Below are 24,866 nucleotides of genomic sequence, written 5' to 3' on the forward strand. Positions count from 1 at the left end.
TAGCTCCCATCCCCTTAGATTATTGTGCTTTAATTATGCCATGTGTAAAATGTTTTTATACATAAGGCATCCAATCTGAACTTACTCAAGCGATGGCATCTGTCTTTGCAGTCAATGTTCCCAGCCACCGCTGGTTTAAAATGTAATCAGTTTTCATCTGCTAGTTTGAATGGAATTTAAGTTTCTGTTCAAGATATAGCCTGTGACGCTGCATTGCATTGCACAAAGACAGTTCCTGCATTCTTACCCAAAGTCAGATCACTCTCTCTGCACTGCAGGGTTGGGGCTCAGAAAGATTTAATTGGAATCCTTCTCAAGCATATAAAAACAGCCTTTGTAACCAGTAACAAATTTGCAAATATTTTTATATGGTACATAATAATCCAATGGGACATAATAAGCCAAATTTGCAAAAGAGACTATCTTTTAATCTAAAATATTCACTGACTTGTACACATGTGCAGCTCCAAAATGGGCAAGCACAAAAGGGAAAGGCAGTTTGCATCCTTCTGTACCTGTACATAAGCTTTAATTTTGCATGTGTACATGTAACTTCTAAATTAATACATACAGAGAAACTGATTAGGTGAGAGTATCTCTTTTAAAAAACCAGGTATCAGTGTTTTGTGCATTATAAAAATATAGAGAGCTAAAAGTGTTATAATTTCTGTGTTAGGTCAGACGTTTCAAGAACTGGAATATTTCTACTCCATTTTAGGGTAAGCAATCTTCTACAGTCTTATTAGGAGAAGTGGTATATCTTAGTGTCAGTGCTTGTCTTGCTTAGCTGTCATCTCACATTCCCTAGGGGCTTGTATATCCTGTATGACTCAGATTTGCACAGCAGCACCAGGGATTTGGATGCTCAATTCCAATTATTGTTGCTGCAGATCTAACCCCTTTGTTGAGGGATGTTCGTTCTTTCTGTGGGTTTGCTGTCTCCTGGTTCTGTGGTTTATGTTCCATACCTTTCAGTATTTCCAATGAAACTTCAGTCTGCTCTTGAAAAGGCCTTTTGCCATCGGTGCATTTTATAATCTTTCACAGAAAGCCCTTAACTGGATATGGGAAAGCTATTTCTTACAAACATGTTACACATATATGTACTTCAAAAGCCTACTGGAGAAAAGCAAGCAGGAGAGGTAACAGAGCAACAATATAGATGATTTGGGTAACACAACTCACCAGAGACCTCAGGACAGAAACTTCTGAGCAAGCTGACATGCTGTCCAACTTAGAATAAACTATTTGGACTATTTTGGCCCCTGGAGCACGGTAGAATTCCCTGAACTATAAATTCTCATTTGGTCTTCTCCTTCTCAGGGATGCAACTTCCTTGTGATGCCTCCACCAACACCAGAAAATAAAACAGTGCCAAGATAAAGGCTTAATTACTGTCCCTCCATCTTCCCTATTTAACTGTTTTCAGTTTAAGCATAAGAGAATTTAGGCATGGGTGCAAGCCACACAGTCTTAATTAGCCTCCAGACCAGAGAACATAACCTGGCTCCTTTTATTCACTACTACACACAGGGTCAGCATAAAGATTAAAATCTCACTCTGTGACATTTAACCATCTTTACAAGGCACGCTTAGGACAGCTCGTGAGAAGGGCTGCTGCTCTGTAATGATTTCTTAGTTAATAATACATTTACATATGTGTGTCTGCATGTGTATGTTTGTTTATATATATGCACAAAATGTTTATGCCAATGGACGGAACAGCTACAGCATCATTTTCTACCTTATTTAACAAGGCAATCCAGTACAGAGAGCAAGTTTCAAGCCTTTGACTTACGACTCCTCTTGTTTTTAATATGGTTTTAACTGTCAACGCTAGCAAGTCATAAATATGAGAATATTGTAATAAGGACTACCACAAACACCCACTTCTATGTTATTTTATTTTTGTTCCGTATTTAAAGTATCCACACATCTTCACACATTTCCTTCCTCCTCACTGTCAGACACTGAGGCTCTCAGTTATGCAGGTAAAAAGGATTGACACTTTCTAAACTGTAATAGTTTCTCGTTCTCTCTTGTTGAAAGAATTCTGGGGACTAACTGGAGTCACCATTTGGGAAAAAGGTCCCTGGTGATTATACTGAGACAAGCTTCCATGTTTTGCTATGTATCTGCAGTCACAAAAAGACAGAGAAAAAAGACTTTCAAAAAGTGATTGCATATTGCTAAACATTCCCTCTTCTTCCCTCTCACTGCATTCTTCATAAACTGTTATACCCATTGGCCTCAGAGAATATTAATAATTTGCACTATTCCATAGTATTAAAATCAGCCCCCTTAAGAACAATGGTGGCAAATCTTCCTAAGAGTTTTAAATCTTACTTTCTGAATGTATGTAACATGCTGAAAGACAGATCCCTACAGCAGCTCTAAGAAAGGTATGTTGTGCCTCGTGCTGCTCTTCAGCCTTTTTTGGACACACACACAGCTGCTTCACAACTAACCTGCACACTGTGGAGAGCTGCCATGAACGTGCTGAATGCATTCCAGCACATAAGGCCCTGTGGTGCCTGCAGGGCTAACTCTGGGCATGCTGGAGGTTTGGCTTTCAAGCCCAGAAAAAACACTTTGCTGGCACCATGGCATGCCTGCTTTAGATGCCCAGTCCTCCTGGTACAGAATATGGGGATGGGGATTAGAAAATATGCCAGGGACTGTCTGGGAGGGAACAATTTATGCTAGACTTCTGGTATTCTAATCTTTTATAGGAAGAGGCACTATGAATAATCTTATACCTACAACCTAAGTTGGTGTAGCCCCTCTGCTGCAAAACACCTAAGCAAAAGCAGAGCTGACACAGAATTGACCACAGAGTCTTATGTTCACTCACTCTCCAAACAAAAAATTTTTTCTTCTGATGTAAAGATCCCTTTTGAAATCTCCAAAGCAACTTGAGAAAAGGTACAATCCATCTCTCTAAAATCAAACTAAATCCAGCACTATCTTATATTAAATATGGTAAGGCAAACAGATTTCCATAAAACTCATGGTGCAGATGGATTTTTGTTTTCTGGGTAGCAATGGACAGTTCATTTAAACACAAAAGAAAACACAAAACAACACAAAACATTTCTTCCTATTGAAAAGCTAAACAATGCTGCCAAAGTTTAATTACACTAAAGGACTTTGACATCTAATTTTCAGACTTTACCTTGGGCTTACCTGGAATTAAAAATACAATAAAAATACATCAGTAAAGCTTGACATATAAAAATACTATTCATATTTGATGAAGAAACCATATTTCTTCTGTTCTATATCCTGTACAATCCTGTTGAGTTCAGAATGCTTAAAACAGGCATAAAGGATTTTGCCCCACATACTGTGGAAGCTCCATGTGACAGAAATACAGTGCAGAAGTGGCTGCATGCGGCCTGGTCTATCTGATATTGCTGATACTTTTGACAGGAACATTTATTAGACCATGTTAGCAGTAGACAAGCGACTCCCTCTGATACCCATAATTGTCTTTAGGAGACTGACCGTATATTGTAGACATGTCAAATAAAGCAGCTATAAAAATATCCACCACATGCAATCGCTTGCTACTTTCTGAGGAATTACTACAGTCATGGCTTGAGAGTGATCACAGAGAGAATAAAAGGGGTCACCATTTTAAAAACAGTAAGAATGAGGTCATGTCCTACGTGAAAAGCATGTGGCGGTGAACTGGGGTAATTTGACCCCAAATTCCAGGAACAACCTCTCTTCTCTTCACCTCTCCACTACAGTCTAGCTTGACCTGTGACCACTAAAATCAGCAGCAGCACTTTTATAATTTATTTTACAAAGGGAAGGAATCAAATGTTAAACATCTCTTTTTTATGGGCATCACTAACTAATGCTGGGGGGAGATTGTCAGCATCCCTAATCGTTTTACATAGCGGTTTCATAGAGGGCTACGATCCGCCATCTTAAGGAGTCAGTGAACACTTCTTCCACAAGTAGCCCCAAAGAAAGTAAAACAAGATTCCTACAATTTTGCAACTAGTGGTTCTGCCCCCAGGGGAGCATACCACTCGGCTCAGAAAAAGGGTGGTAAAACCTTGTCTACAATGTCGGGGTATGATTATCCTTGCTATCTGTTTCCTACACACCCTTCTTCAAAAATGTCAGGGGATTCCATCCTGGTTCTGGAAAGTCACCATTAGCACAGAATGTTAATTCTGCTATCGTTCTTGCTATCCGCTAAAACTAAGAAAATTCATCCACTATGAACTACACCCACAGTAACACCTGTGGAAAGTAAAAGCAAGTATCATCAGATGTGTTTTCCTTTCTTAGATCACGGTGGCACCTTTTTGCTCTTGAAATCTGGTATCTGTCTGAAGTCTGTCAATGATCTTTGCTAAGGTGCATTTGCCTTTGTATTTGTCTGTGACGTTTACAAGCAAGTTAGTCTTGCATCAGGCTGCTCCAAGTTCAGCTTTATTAGCCGATAGAGACTCAGGACTCTCTTGCGTCTTTTCATTCCCTGTCAACAGCAAACTGTGACTACAGGTGACTGCTTATTTTCTAAGTATAACCACAAAAGAAAAAGACCAGAGGTGAATGGATGGAGGGCAGCAGAAATGTAAGTCAGTGCCTTTTGCACAATGATGAAACACTTGACAAGGTGAATTCTTTAAAAGCCAGGCAGCTCCCTAAAGCTCCTCAAGCCTTTTTTGGATACTTTTCATTGGCAGTGCTGAAAAAGAAGTGTGATGTGTTGTGAACAGAATCCTAAGGACAATTAAACAGTTTAATGGAAGATAAATTTCTCAGGAAAATGTGGAAATTTGGTATAGTGTCACCATGTCCTAGATCATTATGGATAACAAGAAATCAAAATCTAAAGCACATAATCATAAAGAAGAGAGGGGTAACAAATAGTTATTAAGCTATTCTGAAGCTACTGGGTGAAAGGCCAGGTTGGTCCTTTGCCAATGTAAGAAGCTCTTTGCACTAAGAAAAGGAAAAGGGTTTTTCAGCTGTTCTGAAGTGTAACCAACAAGAGTTAGACACCTAAATATTTATATTGGCCTATAGTTTTAACAAGCCTTGTATGGAAGAGCAAGAGAGAATAAAGATTATTAATTCACTTCACGAGGTAGCCACAATAGCCATGTGGGGCTATGATGATTTCATAGTCGCAGGGTCCTGGGCTTCATTGGTGTGGGGGCATGGCATGATTTTTCCTCTCACTGCCTTCTAAGTAAACCCACCCTTTTTTAACAACTATTTTTGTATAGCAAATACCCATTTCATAAGTCTGCCAACAAAAATTTGGAACACACAGTTTGCTTTTGGGAATTTTTAACTTTGACATTCATGAGCCTCTTTCAAAACACACACAGATCAATCAATCAAAAAAAAAAGTCACTTAAGCCATGACTTAGCGACTGTAGCTAAAGAAAAAACAATTCAGTGTAGAAGTAACCCACATTTAGAAATCATGATTTACCTCAGTGTTAAGGCACCTTCCCAGTACATACCTTACAATATTCCAGAAGAATTCTGAAACCTCAAAAGGATTTCAGGTTAGCATGACAATAATGCAGTGGGATCCAACCCCAGCAGTTCTGTATTTTTAAGCCAACAGAATGACATTCTTAACATTTAATTGTTCTTTAACTAAATAAATACAATTAGGATTTTCCCTGTAATCTTTCTGAACGAGCTGAGAAATATACCTCATACCTACCCATGCAGTCGTGCAATTATTGATGGAGTTGTTGATGGAAGATTAGAATTTGCCGGGTGGGTTGCTGACCAATGAACCTTGCCAGTGTATCCAGGGATATTTGGAGTGAAGGAAAAAGTTAAAGGGGGGTGGGGGTTAGAGAAAGGGTAAATTAAATGACTATAGGCTTGAAATATGACTAACAGATCAGTTCTAAAATAGCTATTGTTTGTCAAAAATGAATGGGGTAAAAAGTCTTCATAATATAATGAGTAGTCCTTAGAATGTATGAACTGGCATAGCTTCTTTAAGATCGGCGAAACAACTTTATCACAATCTAGCTGATGATGTGACCCAAAATCTTTGGTTAGACATAGCAAAAATGAGTTCTTTAGTGCCTTTTATTTTTTTTATTTTTCCCCCTGTTGTTTAGATTGAATATCGGTATGATATTCATGATTACAAGCAACATTTAATCTCAAAGGAAAAATGGGATCATGGGGTTCACACAGAGCACAAAAAGCAAGGAAATATTCTTTAAAAATGTAATACAGATTTAGCTCATAATTAGGTTCCAGCTTCAAACATGGAATTTAGGTAGCAGGCTATGCCAACAGGTGTGATTTCTTGTGGCTTAAACCACAAATGATTTCCCAAATGATTCTCAAAATTTCTCTAAATTTCTCTAAAGTTCTCTAAATTTCTCCTAGAATTTATTAAGAATGTATTTACATGTATATGTAATATTATTAACACCGCTTAGAGACATTGACTTAAATTCTTGCTTGAATACACCAGTGGACTGAGACAGTATGTGCCACATCTTGGAAAACTAAAGCCTTTTATTAATTATGATGCTAAGTTTTAATGTGAAATTCAAAAAGAAAGTTCCTTAAAGAGACAGAGGAAACAATTCTACTTCTCTGAGGTAGCAAACAAGAAAATTTTATAGCAATTGCTGCAAGATGAAGCAGAGATGGACAAAATTGAAGAAAAAGAAAAAAGAAGGTACTAACATGAATTCAGAGAGATAATCCATGAAGATTAAAAATAAAACAATGTAAAATCCCAATTTTTTGCAGCACAAAGTTTTTCAGAGAGTATCATCATTACTGTTCTGTATTGACAGCTCAAAATAAGACACGGTTGAATTATACGTATATCCAGACTGCCCATATACATGGAGGTAAAGAGCTAATGACAAGCTGTTTCATCTACTGAATCAACTAAATCCTTGGGACTGTAAACCTTGCCTCCATTAGTCCTTTATGGGTCTTCAGATCTCATGAATGATAACATTGCCTCTTTTAAAATAATCCTCCTGGAAATTACGCTCAGGTACATGGAAAATAAAGAGGTGATTGGTGACAGCCAATATGGCTTCACTAAGGGCAAATCGTGCCTGACAAATCTAGCGGCATTCTATGACAGGGTTACAGCATTGGTGGATAAGGCAAAAGCAACTCACGTCATCTACCTGGACTTGTGCAAAGCATTGGACACTGTCCCACACGACATCCTTGTCTCTAAATTGGAGAGGCATGGATTTGATGGATGGACCCACTTGGTGGATAAAGAATTGTCTGGGTGGTCATACCCAAAGAGTCGCAGTCAATGGCTCAATGTCCAAGTGGAGACCAGTGACAAGTGGCGTTCCTCAGGGGCTGGTATTGGGACCAGCACTGCTTAACATCTTTCTTGGTGACATGGACAGTGGGATCGAGTGCACTCTGAGCAAGTTTGCCGACGACACCAAGCTGGGTGGTGTGGCAGATACGCCGGAGGGAAGGGATGCCATCCAGAGGGACCTTGACAGGCTTTAGAGGTGGGCCTGTGCAAACTACATGAAGTTCAGCAAGGCCAAGTGCAAGGTCCTACATATGGGTCGGGGCAATCCCAAGCACAACTACAGGCCAGGCGGAGAATGGATTGAGAGCAGCCCTGAGGAGAAGGACTTGGGGGTGTTGGTTGATGACAAACTCAGCATAAGCCAGCAATGCGCGCTTACAGTCCAGAAAGTCAACCATGTCCTGGGCTGCATCAAAAGAAGCGTCACAAGCAGGTCAAGGGAGGTGATTCTCCTCCTCTACTCTGCTCTCCTGAGGCCCCACGTGGAGTACTGCATCCAGCTCTGGGGCTCTCAACATGAGAAGGACATGGAGCTGTTGGAACGAGTCCAGAGGAGGGCCACGAAGCTGATCAGAGGACTGGAGCACCTCTCCTATGAAGACAGGCTGAGCGAGTTGGAGTTGTTCAGCCTAGAGAAGAGAAGGCTCCAGGGACACCTTACTGCAGCCTTCCAATACCTGAAGGGGCCTACAGGAAATCTGGAGAGGGACTGTTTACAAGGGAAAGTAGTGATATGACAAGGGGTAATGGCTTTAAACTAAAAGATGATAGATTTAGATTAGATATAAGGAAAAATTTCTTCACTGTGAGGGTGGTGAGACACTGGAACAGGTTGCCAAGATAAGTCGTGGATGCCCCATCCCTGGAAGTGTTGGATGAGGCTTTGGGCATCCTGGTGTAGTGGAGGGTGTCCCTGCCCATGGCAGGGGGGTTTGAACTAGATGATGTTCAATGTCCCTTCCAACTTAAACCATTCTATGATTCTGTGATTCTAATCTCTGAGGTATTTTTTGGTTCCCCTGTACTCTGGGTAAAAATAAACAGTTCCTTTAAATATAAAGTGCATCGAGCTATTAGTTTCAGTACAGCTGATCAGCTACTTCTCAACAACTAAGTTCAGTACAGGATGCAAAACTGGATATACCTGTGAAATGTGGTTTATCAGAAAATTCTTTGATTTGTGTCTGGGAAACTTAGCTCTGAAATTGCTCACCAGAATAGCAGAGGTAAGGAGAAAATGCTGTATCTACCTACCACAGTTATAACAAAGGACTGTGGTTGAACTATACTTGCCACAGGAGCATGGCGGTATATGTTGTAATCTTTGTACCCACGGTTAGCAGAAAGACCATCTAGTTTTTTGTCTTATTTTGGAGTAGCCTTGCACTAACCCACACATTCATACACTGCTACACTCCCTGGGCTATGCTCCAGTGCATGACTGTCCAGGGAATTTGGCTTTGTAGAATCAGTATAGCAGTTTTGTACCACTCGGGAAGCTGTTACCTACAGGGAATCGCCAAGTAGTTGGCTAAGCAAGTAATAAATCTGCTCTCTGTCTTGATAGCAGCCATGCAGGGGTAACAAGTAGGCCTGAAAATCTAGTACAGCAGTAGAACATATTTTTAGAATTGGTTAAAATGTCTTGCAGACAAATTTGTTTTTTCATGTCCAAGTAGAAAATTGTTAGGTTACATGCAGATTAGGTAACTCTGTAGAAAATTTCATCTGCATACACAGGGATCACACTGAGGGACACAATGGACATTTGGTGAGTGCGAGCATAAGCACATGCATTCAGCTAAACTTGAAAATGTGATATCACTTTGAAGGAATTAGTCAGACTGTCAACAGGGTTTTATTACCCTGGAGATGTGCTACATACCAAGATACATCTCTCACATGTAATAAAGAAATTCTAGTGACTTCCTTGAAATTGTATGAGTGTCACAGAGAAGATCACAACAAGAAGCCCCATATTAACTTGCAGCATTTTATAAGCCTATTTGGAGTTAACTCACATAATAACTATACAACTGCAGAGATATTAGAATACATTATGCACTGATTGATAAAATCTTCTGACCTTTAAAACTTGCAAAACTAGAAGAAAAGAGAAAAGCATCATAAATGGCTAAACGTGACCCAAAAATCAAACCTGAGATGTGACCCAAGATAAAGATTTGTTTGAGACTGTCTGTTAGAAAGGATTGACAGAAGTTGGTATATTCATAACATGTGGGAAGGACATAGCTCTGAAAGAGAAGAACAATGGGCAGAGAGAAGCTAAATGTACCAGGACAGTAAGAAAGCTTACACTACAGTAAAGCAGCTGCTCTCCTGGGAACCTGCAAAGAAGATGCAAAAATCTGCTGCGGTTATGTATATGATAAAGCAGGAGAAACTGAGGTTAAAAAATACCCGTTTGTGTTTGCGTGGTTTGTTTTGTTGGTTTTTTTTTTTTTTTTGGATCATGCTGTCTAGCTCTTCTGTGTTTTCTCTGATGAGCTGCTAAACCAGATTGTTGCTGCTAAAGAAAACAACTAAGTTACAGGCTACCACTGGGCAACATACAGAACTCTGTGGTTATGCTGTCGTCATCAAGCTTTCTTTCTGTAACCATGACATCTCTCTTGTTCATACACTTCCTTGTTATCATGCTAGCAGTTCTTAGTCCCAACAGTAAGAAACATACAGTGTTGACAGTTGAATCTGTGCAAGTTCTAAGATTTTTCAAGTGGAATGTAGTGATTCTGAGTGCCTCTGCTTCGATGTGCCACTGTTCTATATGTCCATCTCAGGATGTCTCTGAAGATTTTTATTTCCTGGTAGTGTTCAGGAAAAACAGCATGGATTTAATTTGGTTGGCAACCCATACCGGCATTTAGAGCTATTTGAGATGCCTTAAGGTATCTGAGATAACCCCCTACAGCACAGGATCCACAGGAGACCCATACTGTTCTGAAGCAGCAGCTGGAAGTGATGCTCTAGGGTGTCTCCAGAGCACTGGATGCCCAGGTTTGCTGTGTTAATTCCATGTCAGCTGTTTTAATTGGAGCAAAATAAAGATTCCCCCAAATAATTTGTAATTCTTGAAAACCTTGGATCTAGCACTTCAGCTTGAGTGACTGAGGTATCAAAGGTTTTTTTGTGCAAAAATTCTGTCTAGTGAAAGCAATCTGGTCGATTCTTACCTTGCACTAGATGTTCCTAACATCTTTCTCTTTCTTAAAAACACTGTTGTATAAATCTCATAGAACTAAATCACCAGATTAAGTCATTAACTAGCTCTTCTGGTTACTGCAATTATAAAACAGGCCTCTCAGGTCTCACAGTACTTAAGACTGGCAACCGGCTTCCACCTCAAATCCCCTTCCAGGAAGACTGACATGTCACACATTTGTGGCCTTTCTTTTACTCCATGATCCTGTTTGCCAAGCAGAATAACCAGCAGTAAAAATGCCTCAGATGTGATCCTATGTCAGGAAACTCAATGCATACAGCCTCTTGTGTTGGGAAAGAATGTACCTGAGAGAACTTGTGAAGTCAAAACAAGGTGATCCATACAGAGCGAAGAAAGGGACCAACAGGATTTTTGAACAGAGCATTCTGGGTTGTGTTTCATACCCTTCTCCCTAGCCATCAAAGCAGGATAGGGAATGGGTATTTACAAATGGATTTGGAGTTTCTAAAAGGTTCAAAACATCGAAAAGGTAATTCCTCAGAAATACTCTGCATCATGTTAAACTGGAACATTTTGTTTCTACAATTTCAAACAGTTTTATTCTGCTTTCAACTTTTTCAAATCTTCCCCCCTTTTTAGTAGGGGGTAATATTTTTCAGAAACAAGAAAGCATTTCAAGGCAGCAATAAAATCTCATTTGGAAAATGTCAAAGTAGGCTATTTCAGCAAACCCCCCAAATGACTCAAACTGGAAAATCACTAGAAATGCATACATGGTGGACAAGCTGTCAGTTTCTGAAGAAAAGCTACATTGTGGGAAAGCTTAGGCAGCCCATGAAAATAACTATGCAAGGTGCAAGGCAGCAGAGGGTCCTGTCCCCAGCTAATTGTGGCCTGTGAGGTTTCTCTGGTAATTTGAAATGATAAGGGATGCATGCACACAGTCAGTTAGAAGCTGACTACACTGAAGAAATATGACTGAAGTCACTACAGATATACTGATGTGATAGTTGCATTTTGCCCAATGTGCTTGAGAAACCAAGAATAAAGGGTAGTTTCAGAGAATAGCTTTGTGCAAGAACTGCAGGACCTGAAACACTTAGGACTTTGTCTTCCTAGAAACTGTATGTATTAAGTTCCCATTTCAATCAACTGCTTCCAGAAATGGATTTTGGTCAGATCCTGTCCTCTGTCTGACACAGACAACCTCTGCAGCCTTGGACAAGTCACTTCAGCCTCCTCAGTTTTCCATCTGTCAAAAATGAGTACCATAATCTACTTTACCAGTGTTATAGCAATGCATTTGTTGAAGCTTCAAAAATGCTGCTAAGTAAGTAACACTTTGTTAGAATGCATATGTATTGTGTAAGCACTGCCCTCTACTGAGTGTTATCAGAGCTGATGAATTATGAGTAGCAAGTTTTAAAATATTAATGACTGCCAGATTTTTACTTAATTCTGGAGGCAGAGGCTTTTAATGTGGAACAAGAAAACATAATCTCTGTCCTAACTCCTTTTGTCAAATTTTAAGAGGTAGGTTACAGTAAGTACCACAGTGAGAAATCAGGAAGTTGCTGTGCTATAATAGAAAAGACACACAAAAGAGAAAAGCACAAAGCAGATATAACGCTAGGTTGGTATGAACTGTTGCTGGAATGCACTAAGTGTGCTACACTATTAGTACACTACATACTACTAACTCAGTGAGGGTGTAAGGGAATTCTAACAATGCCAAGGAAGACAGTTATTTGTGTCTGTCAGACTGAGCTTTTACCAAAGCCCGGCCCATGAATGCCACAGAGGAAATCCCCATCACCAGCGTGGGAGGCTTTTTTTCCATTGAACCTTAAAACACCTGCAGAGCTAAAATACCACACAGAGCATAACCTTGTTTCAGCAGCTGACTGGGGAAGAAGTCAACAAAGGAAAAAGCTGGTGAGTAGGGGTGGAGGAGAATTATACAAAATTACATACCTATAAAGATGTTTAAGAAAAAGAGAACAGCAGATGATTATGATGGGAATCCATATGATGCAGTAAAATTGGTTTCTGTATGGTTTTCAAAATTATTAGGTTCAAAATGCACTTCTGAATAAGAAAGAGATTTTTTTCAAAGTAGTTGTTAATAACAAAAAAGAATGAATTGGGTCATTACTTATTTTCACTTAATAATAAGATGGAGCTTCTCAAAAATGCCCAGAGAATTTAGCAGTCTAAGCCTTCCTGGAAGTCACTGTAGCTGTGCTGCGAAGTTTCCTTCCCCTGTGTAGCCCAGGGGAGCTGAAAGTACAGTTTCCTCAGAATTTGGACCATCCTCCTTTTACTTGATATAAATTTGGATGGAGCAGCAGTCCACAGAATCATAGAATGGTAGGAATTGGAAGGGACCTCTGAGGATCATCTAGTACAACACCGCTGCTAGAGCAGGATCACCTAGAGCAGGTTGCACAGGATTTTGAGTATCTCCAGAGAAAGAGACTCTACAACCTCTCTGGGCAGCCTGTTCCAGTGCTCAGTCACCCTCAGAGTAAAGAGGGTTTTTCTCATGTTGAGATGGAACTTCCTGTGTTCCAGTTTGTGCCCATTGCCCCCTGTCCTGTCACTCTGGTCACCATCGAGAAGAGTCTGGCCCCTTCCTCTAGACATCCACTCTTCAGGTATTTGTAGGCGTTGATGAGATCCCCTCTCAGTCTTCTCTTCTCCAGGCTAAACAGACCCAGCTCTCTCAGCCTTTCCTCACACAAGAGATGCGCCGTCCCGTAATGGTCTTTGTGGCCCTCCACTGGACTCTCTCCAGTAGTTCCCTGTCTTTCTTGAACTGGGGAGCCCAGAACTGGATACAGAACACCAGATGTGGCCTCACCAGGGCAGAATAGAGGGGGAGGATAACCTCCCTCGACCTGCTGGCCACGCTCTTCTTAATGCACCCCAGGATACCATTGGCCTTCTTGGCCACGAGGGCACACTGCTGGCTCATGCAGACCTTGTTGTCCACCAGGACTCCCAGGTCCTTCTCTGCAGTGCTGCTTCCCAGCAGGTCAACCCCTAACCTGTACCGGTGCCTGGGGTTGTTCTTCCCTAGGTGCAGGACCCTACGTTTGCCCGTATCGAATTTCATATGGTTCCTCTTTGCCCAGTTCTCTAGTCTGTCAAGACCTCGCTGATGGGTGAGGCGTGGACAGGAGAAGGGGACGACACGGTGGGAGGGCCGGTGCCTTGTGCTCAGCAGGCCAAATCCCACGCGCAGGGCAGCTGCTAGTGGTGGTGCACCCTCAGGTCAGCCGGTGGGGCTGATGCTGGTGATGGTCTGAAGTAAGGGCCTGGGCGGTAGTGGGCCAGGCCGCCTTCCGCAAGGTTGTGGGCGTCCCTTCGCATGTGGGGAAGGCAGGACAGCTGATGGGGATGTCCCTTGGCATCTGGGGAAGGCAGCAGCTGGATGGAAGCCAGGCCCTCTCCTCTCTTCCCCCTTGGGGCTTGGTGCAGGAGAGATGGCACCTCTTCCGGAGGGGTGGTGGGGGGGGGGTGGGTGGGAAAAGAAGGGCCCACACAACCCTTGACAGTCAACAAAAGAACTGTTTCTTGGTGGGAGATGTTGCAGGTGAGCCTGCGGGATGTCTGTAGAGTTTGTCTTCAGTTAAACAGGACTTTCCCCTTGTGAACCCGTGTCGGCTATGACCAATGACTGCATTGTCTCTCAAGTGTTTGTCAGTAACTCCTGGAATGGCCTCTGTAATTTTACCTGGCACAGAAGCGAGACCGATAATTTGGGAACAAGAAATTCCTAGGGTTCCATGCCGTTGTGATGATGATTTTACTCCATTTCAAACACTAGTATCAAGTTTTTGCTGTTACAGCCTAAAAACCCCGGCATGTACGGCACCGCCAAAGCACCAAGGTGGGCGCGGAAGAGGAAAGTTTCCCGAAAGAGCCTCCTACTCCAAGACAGAGGCCGGGAGGGGACACAGGAGTGCAGATGCAGTGCCAAATAAGAGAGGACAAAAGGGGTTTTAATCTTTTGTTGTCGTTTATTGTCCAGCCATGAAGGTGCGGAGGCTGAGCCGCCGGTAGGGATCTGCCCGGGTGCTCCTGCGACGCTGTTGGCACGGTCTGACGCAAAGGAGCCTGGATGGTTGGGGTACTGCCAGGTGACCCGAGGCAGGTGGACCCACTGCCATGGATGTTATTGAGGTGGATCCACCTCCATGGGCTCCACCTTGCCTTTTGGTGGGTTGTCACGCCCGGTCCCCAAAATATGCCTCAGCAGGTAGGCACGCCAGCGCTCCAGGCTGCCGCCCTGCGTGGCCGCAGCCGTGTGCTGGCTGACACGGGTGGCACGAGCGCGGTCGATGGCTCTCCTGGCACGAGCGGTGATGTTCCTCCTCCGCTGCTGCGCCATCTTCAGGCTCCTGGGAGGCACCTTCCTGTGTGGCAGTTGCGGGAACCATCTCTGTCCCGTCCCGCGCAGAGGTGGGCAGCCACCTGCCTCGCTGCCCCGGCTGCTCCCTGGCAGGCAGACCCGCTTGGTCTGGGTGGCGTTCTGCGGTGGGCAGCCACCCGCCTCGCTGCCCCAGCTGCTCCCTGGCAGGCAGGCCTGCTTTCGCTTGACAGCGTTCCGTGGTGGGCAGGCACCCGCCTCACTGCTCCGGCTGCTCCCTGGCTGGCAGACCCGCTTCGTCTGGATGGTCTTCCGCGGTGGGCAGCCACCTGCCTTGCTGCTCCGGCTGGTCCCTGGCTGGCAGACCCGCTTTGGCTGGACAGTGTTCCCTGGTGGGCAGCTGCCCGCCTCGCTGCTCCGGGTGCTGCCTGGCAGGCAGACACGCTTGGGCCCGGTGGCGTTCCCTGCTGGGCCTACAGCCATGTCCTGCATGCCCTTGATCAGAGAAGTGAGGTCCATTGCGCTTGTGGCAGGAGGTGCGATTTGGTTGTTCCTCCTCCTCCTCCTCCGCTGCCTCCGCCTCCTCCTCCTGGGAGGTGCATTGCTCCCCTGCGGTTGCGGGAAGCGGCTCTGCGGCGTCCCACTGCGAGGTGGGCAGCCATCCGCCTCGCTGCTCCGGCTCCTCTTCTTTCCAAGCATGCTTGGCATCTGAGGGCCTCGAAGCTCGGCACACTGTGGGCCAGCTGCAGGGGCCCCTCTTTTTATAGGTGCCGAGCAGCAGGCTGCCACTGTGATGTCGATTGTGAGCGTGGCTGATGCGTGCGGCCAAATATGGCCGTTTTGGGTGTGGGGGCCCCGTGGCCTGAAAGATGCCCAAATGTGAGTGAAGAAGGAGGGTCGTGAGGGCTGAGGACCCCTTTCCAGGGGCTGGCTCCCACCTGCCATCGTGCTTGCCCCAGAGAAAGGCTGCCCCTTGGGCACAGGGACTGCCCTCCACCTCCCCTCGTGAGCCCTGGGCTCCAGCCCCCTCCTCATCTTGTGCCCGGTGGCAACAACATTCCAGGAAGGTCGGAGGTCATTCCAGTGACCCCCACCGACCTGGCGCCCTGCAAGTGGCACAGCCCCCCCGTGCTCGACAGTGGCTGAGAGAGGCCAAAGCATCCGGACGTCCCGCCGGCGGCATGAGAAAGGGAGGCCCAGCCGGGCTGCGCAAGGTCTGCCAGCACCCCATAAAGCAGTTGTGGATTGCCAAGTGTGGTGTGAGCCCTTCTTTCCTTTGCCGTCACCCGGCCCTGCCCCTGGAGCGTGGAGAGGTGCCATCATCTCTTCTGCGTAGAACCCCAGGCAGAGGGGAGGAGAGGGCCTGGCTTCCATCGAGTTGCCGTGCCAGCGCGACGTGAGGAGCCTGCCGGAGGCTGCTGAGGGAGGTCCTTGGGACCTGTAGGTGGGGGTGGGTTCAGTCTGAGGTGCACCCTTGCTCTGTTCACTAGTATGAAGGACAAAGCTGCTCACCGCTTTTGCCTACCCATTCCGAGAAAGAGCTCTCCCAGAGCTTTCCGGCAGGCTTCCAGGAAGAAGCTCTTGCCCTTCTCAGACATCTGCCAGAAGGCCAGTTGGAGGCACACGACGGACTAGGTGACATCTGGGAACACCCAGCACAGCTTCACCAAGGACAAGTTGTGCTGGCACCAACGTGAGCCTTGCTCTGAGGAGGTGGCTGTCCTAGTGGGACAAGGGGAGAGCAGTGCCTGCCATTTACTCTGACTTCAGCAAGGCCCGTGACACAGGCTCCCACGGTCTCCCAATTCACAGATTCAGAGAGCGGCAGGGGTTGGAAGGGACCTCTGCAGATCGTCTAGTCCAAACGCCCTGCTGGAGCAGGATCACTTAGAGCAGGTTGCACAGGATCACATCCAGGCAAGTTTGGAATATCTCCAGAGAAAGAGACTCCACAACCTCTCTGGGCAGCCTGTTCCAGTGCTCAGTCACCCTCAGAGTAAAGAGGGTTTTTCTCATGTTGAGATGGAACTTCCTGTGTTCCAGTTTGTGCCCATTGCCCCCTGTCCTGTCACTCTGGTCACCATCGAGAAGAGTCTGGCCCCTTCCTCTAGACATCCACTCTTCAGGTATTTGTAGGCGTTGATGAGATCCCCTCTCAGTCTTCTCTTCTCCAGGCTAAACAGACCCAGCTCTCTCAGCCTTTCCTCACACAAGAGATGCGCCGTCCCGTAATGGTCTTTGTGGCCCTCCACTGGACTCTCTCCAGTAGTTCCCTGTCTTTCTTGAACTGGGGAGCCCAGAACTGGATACAGAACACCAGATGTGGCCTCACCAGGGCAGAATAGAGGGGGAGGATAACCTCCCTCGACCTGCTGGCCACGCTCTTCTTAATGCACCCCAGGATACCATTGGCCTTCTTGGCCACGAGGGCACACTGCTGGCTCATGCAGACCTTGTTGTCCACCAGGACTCCCAGGTCCTTCTCTGCAGTGCTGCTTCCCAGCAGGTCAACCCCTAACCTGTACCGGTGCCTGGGGTTGTTCTTCCCTAGGTGCAGGACCCTACGTTTGCCCGTATCGAATTTCATATGGTTCCTCTTTGCCCAGTTCTCTAGTCTGTCAAGACCTCGCTGATGGGTGAGGCGTGGACAGGAGAAGGGGACGACACGGTGGGAGGGCCGGTGCCTTGTGCTCAGCAGGCCAAATCCCACGCGCAGGGCAGCTGCTAGTGGTGGTGCACCCTCAGGTCAGCGGTGGGGCTGATGCTGGTGATGGTCTGAAGTAAGGGCCTGGGCGGTAGTGGGCCAGGCCGCCTTCCGCAAGGTTGTGGGCGTCCCTTCGCATGTGGGGAAGGCAGGACAGCTGATGGGGATGTCCCTTGGCATCTGGGGAAGGCAGCAGCTCGATGGAAGCCAGGCCCTCTCCTCTCTTCCCCCTTGGGGCTTGGTGCAGGAGAGATGGCACCTCTTCCGGAGGGGTGGTGGGGGGGGGGTGGGTGGGAAAAGAAGGGCCCACACAACCCTTGACAGTCAACAAAAGAACTGTTTCTTGGTGGGAGATGTTGCAGGTGAGCCTGCGGGATGTCTGTAGAGTTTGTCTTCAGTTAAACAGGACTTTCCCCTTGTGAACCCGTGTCGGCTATGACCAATGACTGCATTGTCTCTCAAGTGTTTGTCAGTAACTCCTGGAATGGCCTCTGTAATTTTACCTGGCACAGAAGCGAGACCGATAATTTGGGAACAAGAAATTCCTAGGGTTCCATGCCGTTGTGATGATGATTTTACTCCATTTCAAACACTAGTATCAAGTTTTTGCTGTTACAGCCTAAAAACCCCAGCATGTACGGCACCGCCAAAGCACCAAGGTGGGCGCGGAAGAGGAAAGTTTCCCGAAAGAGCCTCCTACTCCAAGACAGAGGCCGGGAGGGGACACAGGAGTGCAGATGCAGTGCCAAATAAGAGAGGACAAAAGGGGTTTTAATCTTTTGTTGTCGTTTATTGTCCAGCCATGAAGGTGTGGAGGCTGAGCCGCCGGTAGGGATCTGCCCGGGTGCTCCTGCGACGCTGTTGGCACGGTCTGACGCAAAGGAGCCTGGATGGTTGGGGTACTGCCAGGTGACCCGAGGCAGGTGGACCCACTGCCATGGATGTTATTGAGGTGGATCCACCTCCATGGGCTCCACCTTGCCTTTTGGTGGGTTGTCACGCCCGGTCCCCAAAATATGCCTCAGCAGGTAGGCACGCCAGCGCTCCAGGCTGCCGCCCTGCGTGGCCGCAGCCGTGCGCTGGCTGACACGGGTGGCACGAGCGCGGTCGATGGCTCTCCTGGCACGAGCGGTGATGTTCCTCCTCCGCTGCTGCGCCATCTTCAGGCTCCTGGGAGGCACCTTCCTGTGTGGCAGTTGCGGGAACCATCTCTGTCCCGTCCCGCGCAGAGGTGGGCAGCCACCTGCCTCGCTGCCCCGGCTGCTCCCTGGCAGGCAGACCCGCTTGGTCTGGGTGGCGTTCTGCGGTGGGCAGCCACCCGCCTCGCTGCCCCAGCTGCTCCCTGGCAGGCAGGCCTGCTTTCGCTTGACAGCGTTCCGTGGTGGGCAGGCACCCGCCTCACTGCTCCGGCTGCTCCCTGGCTGGCAGACCCGCTTCGTCTGGATGGTCTTCCGCGGTGGGCAGCCACCTGCCTTGCTGCTCCGGCTGGTCCCTGGCTGGCAGACCCGCTTTGGCTGGACAGTGTTCCCTGGTGGGCAGCTGCCCGCCTCGCTGCTCCGGGTGCTGCCTGGCAGGCAGACACGCTTGGGCCCGGTGGCGTTCCCTGCTGGGCCTACAGCCATGTCCTGCATGCCCTTGATCAGAGAAGTGAGGTCCATTGCGCTTGTGGCAGGAGGTGCGATTTGGTTGTTCCTCCTCCTCCTCCTCCGCTGCCTCCGCCTCCTCCTCCTGGGAGGTGCATTGCTCCCCTGCGGTTGCGGGAAGCGGCTCTGCGGCGTCCCACTGCGAGGTGGGCAGCCATCCGCCTCGCTGCTCCGGCTCCTCTTCTTTCCAAGCATGCTTGGCATCTGAGGGCCTCGAAGCTCGGCACACTGTGGGCCAGCTGCAGGGGCCCCTCTTTTTATAGGTGCCGAGCAGCAGGCTGCCACTGTGATGTCGATTGTGAGCGTGGCTGATGCGTGCGGCCAAATATGGCCGTTTTGGGTGTGGGGGCCCCGTGGCCTGAAAGATGCCCAAATGTGAGTGAAGAAGGAGGGTCGTGAGGGCTGAGGACCCCTTTCCAGGGGCTGGCTCCCACCTGCCATCGTGCTTGCCCCAGAGAAAGGCTGCCCCTTGGGCACAGGGACTGCCCTCCACCTCCCCTCGTGAGCCCTGGGCTCCAGCCCCCTCCTCATCTTGTGCCCGGTGGCAACAACATTCCAGGAAGGTCGGAGGTCATTCCAGTGACCCCCACCGACCTGGCGCCCTGCAAGTGGCACAGCCCCCCCGTGCTCGACAGTGGCTGAGAGAGGCCAAAGCATCCGGACGTCCCGCCGGCGGCATGAGAAAGGGAGGCCCAGCCGGGCTGCGCAAGGTCTGCCAGCACCCCATAAAGCAGTTGTGGATTGCCAAGTGTGGTGTGAGCCCTTCTTTCCTTTGCCGTCACCCGGCCCTGCCCCTGGAGCGTGGAGAGGTGCCATCATCTCTTCTGCGTAGAACCCCAGGCAGAGGGGAGGAGAGGGCCTGGCTTCCATCGAGTTGCCGTGCCAGCGCGACGCGAGGAGCCTGCCGGAGGCTGCTGAGGGAGGTCCTTGGGACCTGTAGGTGGGGGTGGGTTCAGTCTGAGGTGCACCCTTGCTCTGTTCACTAGTATGAAGGACAAAGCTGCTCACCGCTTTTGCCTACCCATTCCGAGAAAGAGCTCTCCCAGAGCTTTCCGGCAGGCTTCCAGGAAGAAGCTCTTGCCCTTCTCAGTCATCTGCCAGAAGGCCAGTTGGAGGCACACGACGGACTAGGTGACATCTGGGAACACCCAGCACAGCTTCACCAAGGACAAGTTGTGCTGGCACCAACGTGAGCCTTGCTCTGAGGAGGTGGCTGTCCTAGTGGGACAAGGGGAGAGCAGTGCCTGCCATTTACTCTGACTTCAGCAAGGCCCGTGACACAGGCTCCCACGGTCTCCCAATTCACAGATTCAGAGAGCGGCAGGGGTTGGAAGGGACCTCTGCAGATCGTCTAGTCCAAACGCCCTGCTGGAGCAGGATCACTTAGAGCAGGTTGCACAGGATCACATCCAGGCAAGTTTGGAATATCTCCAGAGAAAGAGACTCCACAACCTCTCTGGGCAGCCTGTTCCAGTGCTCAGTCACCCTCAGAGTAAAGAGGGTTTTTCTCATGTTGAGATGGAACTTCCTGTGTTCCAGTTTGTGCCCATTGCCCCCTGTCCTGTCACTCTGGTCACCATCGAGAAGAGTCTGGCCCCTTCCTCTAGACATCCACTCTTCAGGTATTTGTAGGCGTTGATGAGATCCCCTCTCAGTCTTCTCTTCTCCAGGCTAAACAGACCCAGCTCTCTCAGCCTTTCCTCACACAAGAGATGCGCCGTCCCGTAATGGTCTTTGTGGCCCTCCACTGGACTCTCTCCAGTAGTTCCCTGTCTTTCTTGAACTGGGGAGCCCAGAACTGGATACAGAACACCAGATGTGGCCTCACCAGGGCAGAATAGAGGGGGAGGATAACCTCCCTCGACCTGCTGGCCACGCTCTTCTTAATGCACCCCAGGATACCATTGGCCTTCTTGGCCACGAGGGCACACTGCTGGCTCATGCAGACCTTGTTGTCCACCAGGACTCCCAGGTCCTTCTCTGCAGTGCTGCTTCCCAGCAGGTCAACCCCTAACCTGTACCGGTGCCTGGGGTTGTTCTTCCCTAGGTGCAGGACCCTACGTTTGCCCGTATCGAATTTCATATGGTTCCTCTTTGCCCAGTTCTCTAGTCTGTCAAGACCTCGCTGATGGGTGAGGCGTGGACAGGAGAAGGGGACGACACGGTGGGAGGGCCGGTGCCTTGTGCTCAGCAGGCCAAATCCCACACGCAGGGCAGCTGCTAGTGGTGGTGCACCCTCAGGTCAGCCGGTGGGGCTGATGCTGGTGATGGTCTGAAGTAAGGGCCTGGGCGGTAGTGGGCCAGGCCGCCTTCCGCAAGGTTGTGGGCGTCCCTTCGCTTGTGGGGAAGGCAGGACAGCTGATGGGGATGTCCCTTGGCATCTGGGGAAGGCAGCAGCTGGATGGAAGCCAGGCCCCTTAATGTACCCCAGTTACACACAGCGGATTAGATTTTTAGAAGTGTTCAGCACCTAAAGTTTCATTGTGGTGTTTGTGGCCAGAATTTCAGAGGAGCTTAGCAATCAACGTGCACTCAGAATGTGAGCTCTTTCAGAAATCTTGTTTTCATGTGTGGTTGCTGAGCTATTTTTGAAAGCCTGGCTGCCTGCACAAAGCATACTCTTTAGCTCTCAGTTGCTTCCCTGCCTAGTATATGGTTAGTTATGTGACATGTAAACCCAAATGCAGTATTTATCTTCCACAAATAAATAAATAAAAATTATAAACTAATAATTAATAATTGATTCAGTAAGAAACAAAGAAAAAATAACCAAGGAAAACAGACATAATCAATTCAGGCTCCAAAGTCTGCTCAAACTAATCAGAGAGGTCTCAGATCTGCACAATATATGAAAAGATACTTAATTCTATCCCTGTTCAGGAAATCTTTTTAAGCAGATACCTTCAACTCACTGATTCCAATGGAATTTACACTTCATGAGTTTGAAAGAAAAAAAGCAAATATAAGAAGAGAGTTTAAACTAGGTAGACAAGTAAAGAAAGTAGGAAAAATGAACCCACAAGAAAAAAAAAAACAACTATGAACAAAAAAATTGGTAAATTTAAAAATATAACAAAAGTCATTTAAGCCACTGGACACTTGTTGTGTGTAACAAAATCACACAAAAATCAAACAATGAAAATAGAAAAAAAAAAACCATCAAAGCATTCAGTCTGGAACCTCGCTATTTAGTGGCCTAAAAAGGCAAGTTTCAAGCCTACAACTCCAGTACTCTGACAATGTCCATTCCATGGAGCACTGAGCTGTAAAATGAGATCATGAAAAGTTTTATAAAAGATTCTTGGAGATCTGTTAGTGAAATAAGATGGCATTAGAACGAGATTTTCAGAGTGCTCTTTCACAACAACTTCCTAATGTTTTGACTGGGTCCTTTTTTTTTAAAGATTTGTATGTTGCCCTTGGGAAGAAAATGATAGAAGATTCCAGCTTTTAGGCATATATTGCAACATAACCAAGGATGAAAAAGAGGAACAAGTCCATCCTAAAGCAAATTTGGGCGTGCATACACAAACCAAGGATATTAAGAATGATGCTACATTCCAGGGCTGGAACAGACCTCAAGAGATGATGTACTTGTCTCCTTTCCCCCAAGACAGGCTTTAATGAAAGCCTGGAAGAGAATGAGAGGAACTGAATTACCATTCAGGACCTTTGGTCAAGTGTGAAGATGAAGAGTCTAACCTGAGAAAAGCACTTCCACAGCTCCCTTTGGGAAATGCCCACTTCTCATCCCAGACTGCCACCAGATCACAAACATAGTTTTGATTAATAAGTTCAGATTCATAAATTTATCACTTTTAGATGAGTCACAACACTTATGACATGGCTTTTTACATGTAGTGAAGGCTCCCACAGCTATTCCATGTCTGAACAACAGAGAAAAATTGGATAAAAAGTGATTTAGATTCCTAAGTCTTCACTTGTGTCTTAAACTAACTTTTAAGAACTATGGCCACCATTTTGCGCTACTTATTATTTTCTAAAACCAACTTTCAGCAAAGCATGACTTCAATAGAGTTTGGTTAAAAAAAAAAAAAAAAGGCACATTCCTAACTGTGCTACAGATTCCCAATGGGATTTGGAAAACAACTTAATCCCACTGCACCTGGATTCTCATCTGTAAAACTTCCAAATTGCACAGTAAGGACTTCAGAGTATTATCTAGAGTGCTAGGTATAAGCACAGCAGCTTTTCACAACACTGATCTTATACTAGGAGCTTTTAGGCTCAACTACAGCATAAGTTATGACTTTTATCTTTTTTCTAATTCCTTAAGAAAAAAGAAGAAAAACAGAAGATGGTTTCCTGTTCTGCCAAAAGGAAGAGAGGGTGGGTGCAAGGGTAACATACAAAACATGCCCAGGTTCACCACTCTTCCTGTTTGTCTCTGCAAAATTACATGACAGATGACTCTTAGCTAGTTTCAGCTTTGCTAATTTGGATGGCACTCACTTTCTTGCATGGTCTGGGGAAGAATAGTGTCTCACTCCAGAGTAATGCCTGAGCACCGATGCTGTTGCTCTAGTGCTAGAGGCAGAAAGTTCTAGTCCATGGAGAGTGAAAGTGACTATCTGCAAAGGGATTTTTACATTTTACAGACTTAAAGCATATTTAGGCTTCTAAATCAAAAGCTTATATCTGACTTCTCAAGGATTTTGGTGGGAGTCTAGCAGCCTTAATACCTTTATACATCTTTCCAGAACTACTGGCAAACACACAAAGTGAAAAAAAAATATTATTGGGATCACTTTTATGTCTTCTTTCTGACTGCCTTCTTTCCTCTGCTTAAAATCATAGCAATCTTGATGCCTGACAATCATAGACAAAGAATAAATATACTTTATGAAGAACTTAATAGAATTTTTCAGGTGGAATTGAGTTTTTCACAGCTTTGAGATGTAAGAATCTTTTAGATCTCAGAGATCATGGTTTCCTGGTTGCCAGAAATCAACAAAAGCCATAGCCTCACTCACTAACAAAGAGGAAAATGACATGGAGAATACTAGAGAAGGTAATACAGAACCTGCTGCTTAAACTTATAAATCCACCATGATACCATACACTGCAAAGAGCTCCAGACAGGATGTCTGTCTGTTTGCAGCACAGTATACACATCAGCTTCTATTCTTCAAAGCTCTACAGCAACAGCAGTATGACATGGCAGAACTAAGGGTTAATAGCTCTGCTAACTTCCCTATAAACTCAGAAATCTCTGTTCAGCACTATGTTCTATGCTATGTGTGCTGTATTTGAAAAGCACATTTCTCAATAATAATTTTATACTATTTTATGTTCTAATTCAAGCAGAAGTTAAAAGTTAGATGAAGGCTGTGCAAAATCAGATGCAGGAGGTGAGATAAAACAATCAGAATGATGCATTATGTATGTAAAAGCTTGGTATTACTATGTTTGGTTGCAGTAATATGGATCAAATTTGACCATTTTAAAAGCTTAGCACCTCATTTTGCCTGTGAGTCTACTGCTTTAATGAGTAAGGCTGTATGAAGAATGATACGCCATTCCCCACGAGTGTGACAGCATGTGATGCATCGCAAAAGGATATGCATTCTCCCTGAAACTGAAGTAAGACAGAGAAATGAACCTAAGGTGGAGCTCAGAAGTTC

The 24,866-nt window shown here is 46.4% G+C and overlaps 1 protein-coding gene across 1 annotated transcript in view; it reads right to left on the minus strand.

The window, feature by feature from the left end:
* Positions 1 to 1,548: 1,548 nt before the first annotated feature.
* SPMIP7 (sperm microtubule inner protein 7) overlaps positions 1,549 to 24,866 on the minus strand; it is a 35,802-nt gene continuing 12,484 nt past the window's right edge. Inside the window, 2 exon segments of the mRNA XM_075747113.1 lie at positions 1,549 to 2,135; positions 5,708 to 5,819. Of these exon segments, the coding sequence (XP_075603228.1) occupies positions 2,012 to 2,135; positions 5,708 to 5,819 (236 nt within the window). The 3' untranslated portion in view covers positions 1,549 to 2,011.

Source organism: Balearica regulorum, chromosome 2 (assembly GCF_011004875.1).
Source record: "Balearica regulorum gibbericeps isolate bBalReg1 chromosome 2, bBalReg1.pri, whole genome shotgun sequence".
Lineage (NCBI taxonomy): Eukaryota > Metazoa > Chordata > Aves > Gruiformes > Gruidae > Balearica > Balearica regulorum.